The sequence below is a fragment of the Eleutherodactylus coqui genome, chromosome 1 (genome assembly GCF_035609145.1).
Source record: "Eleutherodactylus coqui strain aEleCoq1 chromosome 1, aEleCoq1.hap1, whole genome shotgun sequence".
In the NCBI taxonomy this organism is placed as follows: Eukaryota; Metazoa; Chordata; class Amphibia; order Anura; family Eleutherodactylidae; genus Eleutherodactylus; species Eleutherodactylus coqui.
In genome coordinates, this window is record NC_089837.1 from 522,547,738 (window position 1) to 522,555,436 (window position 7,699).

Genomic DNA, 7,699 nt, shown 5'->3' on the forward strand with positions numbered 1-7,699 from the left:
TGCAGCCCCTCTATCAGGTCATTAATAAATATGTTGAACAGAGTGGGGCCTAATACTGAACCCTGTGGTACCCCACTAGTGACGGTGGTCCAATCAAAGTACGAACCCTTTATTACCATCCTCTGCTTTCTATCGTTGAGCCAATTTTTTACCCACTTACACACGTTTTCGCCCAGTCCGAGCTGCCTCATTTTGTATATTAGCCTATTATGTGGCACGGTGTCAAAGGCTTTAGAGAAGTCCAGATATACGAGATCCATAGACTCTCCCAGGTCCAGCTTAGAGCTTACTTCATCGTAGAAACTGATCAGATTTGTCTGACATGAGCGACCCTTCATGAATCCATGCTGGTGAGGAGTTATTTCCTTAATCTCCTTGAGGTACTCATCGATGGCGTCTCTCAGAATCCCCTCGAAAATTTTTCCTGTTACTGAAGTGAGACTTACTGGCCTGTAGTTACCAGGCTCACTTTTGCTCCCTTTTTTGTAAATTGGAACCACGTTGGCAATGCGCCAGTCCAATGGTACTACTCCGGTCTTGATAGTGTCTAGAAATATTAGGTATAGCGGCCTAGCTATCTTGTCACTTAGTTCCTTTAGTATCCTTGGGTGTTATCCATCTGGGCCCGGTGATTTATCAATTTTAGTTTTCTTTAGACGCTTCCGCACCTCCTCCTGTGTTAGGTATGAGATATTTTTTGATGGGTTCATTTTATTTCCCTGCATCTCGTGTGGCATTTCATTTTCTTTGGTGAACACACTTGAGAAGAAACTGTTTAGTAGATTTGCTTTCCCTTCGTCATCATCAATGATTTCTCCTGCATTGTTTTTTAAAGGGCCAGCGCTCTCCCTGCAAATCCTTTTGCTGTTTATGTAGTTGAAAAATAGCTTCGGGTTGTTTCTGCTCTCTTTTGCGATCCGTCTTTCTGCTTCCCCCTTGGCAGTTTTGATCGTATCTTTGTATATTTTGTTTTTTTCCCTGTATGATTTTAGCGCTTCTTCGCTGCCTTGTTGCTTTAGTAGTTTGAACGCTTTCTTTTTTTCGTTTATTGCCCCTCTTACAGTCTTGTCGAGCCACATTGGTTTCCTTTTAGCTGAGTTTCTTTTATTTTTAAAGGGAATGAACTGCTCACATGAGGCGATTAGGATCCTTTTAAACTTTTCCCATTTGTCCTCCGTACTGATATTTTTGAGGATGTTGTCCCAATTAATGTTACCGATAGTAGTTCTAAGCTCATCAAATTTCGCTTTACTAAAGTTTAGTTTCTTTGTCGCTCCCTGATAAGGCTTCCTATTGATTGACAGCTGGAAGTTGATTATATTGTGGTCGCTGTTCCCCAAGTGCCCCTCAACCTGCACCCCCTTTATACGTTCCGGTTTGTTGGTTAGTACTAGGTCCAGAATGGCTCTCCCTCTTGTTGGTTCCTGCACAAGTTGGTTCTGGTAATTGTCTTTAATTACTCTCAAGAACTTATCACCCCTGTGAGATTTGCAGGTTTCGTTCTCCCATGTTATATCTGGGTAATTAAAGTCCCCCATGATAATTACTTCGTTTCGTTTTGACACCTCTTCTATCTGCCTTAGTAGTAAGTCTTCAGTTTCTTCTGTTGCTTTTGGTGGTCGATAGAAGACCCCTATCAGGATTTTGTTATTTTTTTCCTCCCTGTATTTCTACCCACAGAGATTCCGCCTGTTCGTCTCCTACCCCTATATCCTCCCGTAGCCTCGGCTTCAAGTTCGATTTGACGTACAGACATACCCCTCCCCCTTTCTGGTTCTTTCGGTATCTTCTGAAGAGATTGTACCCCTGCAAATTCACCGCCCAATCGCACTTATCATCAAGCCATGTTTCAGTAATTCCGACTATATCATAGCTTTCATCAGTCATTCTCGCTTCAAGCTCACCCACTTTACCGATCAGACTTCGTGCATTCGTGTTCATACAATTTATATCATTTTTTTTGTTTTTTAAATTTGTTATGTATGTGAGTGTAATATAATTGTTTTTCTTTTATTCTATAGTTTTTTTTTAAATTTGTATATTTGCGCTAAAATAAAGTGCAGGAAGGAGTTCCTCATTTTGTTTCGGACATTTTGACATATAATTTGTATAGTTTTGGATTACAGGGCGCATATGGTGACTGTTCTGGTTGGCGCTGGCAGGGGGTCATTTACTTTTTAATGTAAATATTCTGTAATTTTTGTGTTTTAACTTGTTTTCTAACTATATATATTTTTTTACCATCTATGCCCCATGACGTGTTTCTGTGTCATACACTTCTGCTTCTAATGGAAGATTTGGCCCCGATATTTTCCCATTGACTCGTCAGGCACACCTTTAAGCATGCTCGCACATTTCCTGTCACCGCAAACCTTTATCGGGGCGAAGGTGCCGGTACCGAAGTCTAAAAGTCTGTTGGACTATTGCTTTAACCACTGATGAAAAACAGATCTTATAATTAGTGTATCTTCCTAAAGTAAAGCAGAGTTGAAGGGAGACACCTGGTAAGAAAATAAGTCATCCAGCTGGTAACAGGTAGCTAATTGCTCGTCGTATCCTCTAAGGGCTCATGTCCACGGGAAAAAGAAGAATTAAAATCCGCAGCGGATTTTAACTCTTCTCCCGCGTGCGGATCCGCACCCCATAGGGATGCATTGACCACCCGCGGGTAGATAAATACCCGCGGATCGTCAATAAAAGTGATTTAAAAAAAAATGGAGCATGAAAAAATCCGGACCATGCTCCATTTTCATGCGGGTCTCCCGCGGGCTTCTATTGAAGCCTATGGAAGCCGTCCGGATCCGCGGGACACAAAAATCATATTTTACTCACCCGCTCCGGTTCTTCTCTTCTCCGCGGCGCCATCTTCTCTCAGCCGCGGCCGGATCATTTTGCTTCGGCCCGGCGCATGCGCGGGGCACGTCACCGACGTCATCGTGCACATCCGCCGAGCCGAAGAATGAAGATCCGGCCGCGACGAGAGAAGATGACGCCGCCGCGAAGAGAAGAAACGGAGCGGATCGGAGGTAAGTTTATTCTCATTTATTTGCATTTTCAGCGCTCATGTCCGCGGGGCAGGAGGGACCCGCTGCAGATTCTACATGTAGAATCTGCAGCGGATCTGATTTTCCCCGTGGACATGAGGCCTTAACGCCATTCGCAGTCAGTACTCAATGGAGCACACTTAAAGAAATTTGGAGTTGAAAATTCATCTGGCCGCCCCTTTCTGAATCCTTGTTGACATTTTCTACGTAGCCGGGCATCCTGCAGCCGCTCAGACCAGATATATATGGTAGAAAGATTTTACCTAGAGAAGCATTTATAATCTTTCTGTAAGCTCTGCTACTCATGTCTGCCACCCTCTTGCGGTTCCGGGCAGCCGCAAGCATGATTCTGCCATTTCTGTGCATATGGATTCAATCTGTCTGTGTTCATCCAGCACTGAAAGGGTTAACCAGTCCTCTGGCTCTCAGCTCCGCTGGGGGATTAATGGGCAATCACTTCCCTATTTAAGCTGAGCTGATGCACTTTCTGGTTGCCTCAGTATTGGTGTTTCCTCTCGGCACTCCACTGCTAGGTCTTCTGTCTCTTGACTGTTAAGTCTGTTGACCTTTACCTGTTTATTCCGTTTGTTCCCTTGCCTTGTGCTCTGTATCTGTATGTGTGTCCGTTTCCTTTCTGTCTGTGCTTCATTCTTCTCTCTGTAGTAAGTTAGTTCTGTGCAATGTCTTCGTTTCTGTGTTTCAGTACTTCATCCTTGTTTTTTTGTCAGGGTGGCTAGTCAGTCCCAAGGTTCCAGCATGGGGCCGCCCTTATTGGGGCGATTACCCTGCTTGTAGGCAGGGCCTCTTCCATCTCCCTGCTTACCTTAGGGCCAGTTACCAATCTGTAGGTACTCCTGCTGGGGTTGGCCGACAGTCACCCGGTCCAAAAGCCAGGCTCGTTGGTTAGCCCAGTGGTTCCACTTCCAAAATCCGTAACACTTACTGGCTTCAGTCATATTCGTGCTTGCACAAGTTTTGTCATACAACCATGCAACAATTTTTGTGTATTTAGATAACGAATGAGCAGTGTTGCACCTTTTTACCTGGTTTATGTCTATTACCCCAAATCAGAGTTTGGGTCCATGCACACAGTGTAATGTGGATCTCTAGGGACTCCATTTGTTGCCTTTATGGCTTTCCATTATGCATGAGCCCCAAGTTGGGCTGCTGTTCTGGCAGTATACACCATAAGATGCCTGTATTTTGCCAAAAGCACCATGCCAGCGACTTCTAGGATTATACTAGGGAATTACTCTGCTTTGGTGCCAAGAGAGCCTTCACCAGTCCCCATTAGTATGCTTGTCATTAACTCCTGTCCGGTAGGCCATCTATTCTATAGCAAGTCTTCCTAGTAATAGTTTGACGTGTTTATCTTAACACAATACCCACTGTACAGTGTTTGAATGATGACCAATTTATGAAGTCTCAAGGGCATTCCTAGAAATGTTCTTTTGCCTGATCATTGGACTGTGTGAATGTGCCAATAATCACCCAATGAAAGAGTGTTTGGCCTTGTGGCACCAAAAAAAACATTGCTGTGGGCAGCACATCTCCCCCCACACGAACCAGGTTGGGCTGTTGACAGTGATGAAACTCTATGGGATATGAATGATCATTCATCCCTCATAGGGTCTGAATCAGCCTGTGTAAAGCACAGGTAGATGAGCACCAATTTCATTGATTGGCGCTCATGATCGGAACTTCATCTTATAATGTAAAAGGGCTTTCATCCCTACCCAGCAGGCCATGTATTCTCTAGCAAGTCTTCGTAGTAATAGTTTTGAGGTCTGTTTATTTGGGCACAGAACCAACTTTAATGAAGACCAGTATGTCAAGTCTTATATTTGGCCTTCATAAGGCAAACTTTGAATATATCCTCGAGTTGACTAAACTGTCACAAATTCAGTGTTCTTTGTAGATCTTTCTTGGAAATATTTTCTATCCTTTGTTCAGTAAACAACATTTTTTTGTCTCTTTAGTGGATGCTGTCGTCCCCTTGCAAGAAAACCATCAAAGCAATAACGACGTAGAAATCCAGATCGAAATTGAAGATTCGGAGGAGAGTTCAGCAACCATGACTGATGAAGAAAGGTATAATAAAGACTACATCAAGTCTTTGTTTGAGATCGTCCTACTGATGGGCAAGCAGAATGTTTCATTAGAAGGACGTAATTTTAAAGATCTGGATGGAGTTTTTTCCCCGGACAACTTCCAGGCTCTTCTCGAGTACCGTATCAATTCTGGGGATGAAGTTCTGAGGAAGAGATTTGATATGCTCGCCGTCAATCAGGAATACTGCACACGTTTTCAGCAAGAGCAGATCCTGGAAGTTTGCGAAACCTGCATAAGAGAAGAGGTGATGCGGGATGTGCGGAACTCCCAGTTCTTTTCCATTATTGTCGAAGACGCGGTTGACTTGGCAGGAGAAGAAAACATGCCCGTTTTCATCCGGCATATAGACGATGCCAACAACCTTCATGAAGAGTTTGTTGGGTTCCTTTATTGTGAAGGCAATGCTGAAACCATTGCCATGAACTTCCTCACGACGATCACGGAAAAATGGAAGTTAAATCTTGAGTACTGCCGCGGGCAGTCGTACGTCGCTTCGAGTAAACTCTCTTCTAAAATGAAAATTGTAGCATCTCGGCTATTACAAAAGTGTCCGCAAGCAACTTACACTCTTTGTTCTTCGTGTGCCTTGAATATATGGCTGGCAAAATCGATCCCAGTCACTGGAGTTTCGGTCGTGTTGGGTACTTTAGAAGATATTTATTTATTTTTTAGTAAGTCGCCTAACTTGGAGAGAGAGCTGGAAGATACAGTAAGCAGTCTCTTTATGGACAATGTTGAGAAAGGTAATGAGCTCAAGGAAATTCTGAGATCGGAGTGGATAAGCAGACACGATACTTTCGAAATTATAGTGACTCTCCTTCATTCGCTCGTCCTCTGCTTGGATAGAATAGCATGCGATAACACGTTTAGCTGGAATACCAGGATAACCAGCCACGCATTTGTACTGTCCAGTGCCTTGACAGATTTCGACTTTGTTGTCACTATCGTCATATTGAAAAACGCACTCTCGTTCACTCGAGCTTTTGGAAAAAACTTACAAGGATTGACCTCCGATGTGTTTTCCGCAGCCAACAGCCTAACAGCAGTTTTACACACATTGAATGAGGTCATGGAGAATATCGAAGTTTATCATGAGTTTTGGTTTGAGGAAGCGATGAACCTGGCAGCAAAGATGGACATCCCTGTAAAACTTCCAGGTCGGTTCCACAGAATGCAGCACATGAACCTGCAACCCGACCTAACGTCGGAAATCTTCTATAAAGAAGCTCTTAGCATACCGACCATCCAACACGTCATTCAAGGACTCAAGGATGTTTTTTCTGAACAACATCTGAAAGCCCTCAAATGTTTATCGCTTGTTCCATCTGTGATGGGCCAGCTCAAATTCAGTACCAGCGAGGAACATAATACAGATTTGTATAAATACGACCTACCCAGTCCAGAGACGCTCTCTGCCGAACTTCATTGTTGGCGCGTGAAATGGAAACACAGAGGCAAAGATGTTGAGCTTTCGTCCAACATCTTCGAGTCTCTTCATCTACCGGATATAAAATTCTTCCCGAACGTTTATGCTCTTCTTAAGGTTTTGTGCATTTTACCCGTTTTTAAAGTCGAAAATGAAAAATTCGAAAGCGGCAGAAAGCGTCTGAAATTGTACTTGGAGAGCACTCCGGTGGAACAAAGGTCAAGTCAACTGGCCTTGGTCAACATAAGTTATGACTCCAAACATGATTTAGATGTCATGGTGGACACTTACATGAAAATGGTTGCCAATAATAAGTTTGGGTCCATGTCTCCGCATTCGGAAATTGTGGAAGATTGATGCCGATGGCTCGTAATTCCAGTCTGTAATAAACTATAATGAACTTCTGAGCCTCTTGTATCGTCTTAAGTGAACTATGCAGTCATGTTAATTTATGAGCAAAAATTGCCATCCGCTACAAAAATTTGCTAGAAGGAACGATGACCTAAGCATTCGGGATTCTGACAAAAGTTTACCGTAAAAGAGTGAAATAAATGAAATACACCTTTTAGGACATCTAAAGGGTTTATGGGTAAACGTGAATGTTTATCTGTACTTCAAAGGGACGTACCGAAGAGTTTGTTACAGCCCAAGACGTCTTCGGTGCATGTTGAGAAGTTAAGTAGATTAAGTTTCATCTTGTTTATTATTTTCTGAACTAGTACTAATTATTAGGATGAAGAGAGAGGAAAACGCAAGGTTTAAGATGTACAAATTAATGTTTTGTTTGTATTTTTATACCGAAATTGTTTAAATAAAATCTGTTTTCCTTGTAGAAAATCACTTTGAGAGAATTTTCGTAAGGCGGTGTAATATCCGTTTATCTACACTTTTTGAGCCCGGGGGTCTCTTGCTGCCATTTTTAACCAACCTCAAGGCTCCAAATTTCTCCTGAAAACCTCACAGCTAATGGTAAAATCTCTACGAGGTCACCCAGTTCTGCTTTTGGGTCTATAATCAACTATTCTACCCTGATCTTTATCCACTAGGGATTATCAAATTTACATCCAGCACTTGAGGCGTAGTTAGGAGTTCAGCATGGGGAAATACATCCTGAATG

General features: G+C 42.9%; 1 protein-coding gene across 1 annotated transcript in view; it reads left to right on the plus strand.

The window, feature by feature from the left end:
* The window catches only part of THAP12 (THAP domain containing 12), a 30,693-nt gene extending 23,321 nt beyond the window's left edge, over positions 1-7,372 (plus strand). The window contains exon 5 of the mRNA XM_066588284.1: positions 5,024-7,372. Within this exon, the coding sequence (XP_066444381.1) occupies positions 5,024-6,939 (1,916 nt within the window). The 3' untranslated portion in view covers positions 6,940-7,372. The remainder of the gene's footprint in view (positions 1-5,023) is intronic.
* The last annotated feature ends 327 nt before the right edge of the window (positions 7,373-7,699 follow it).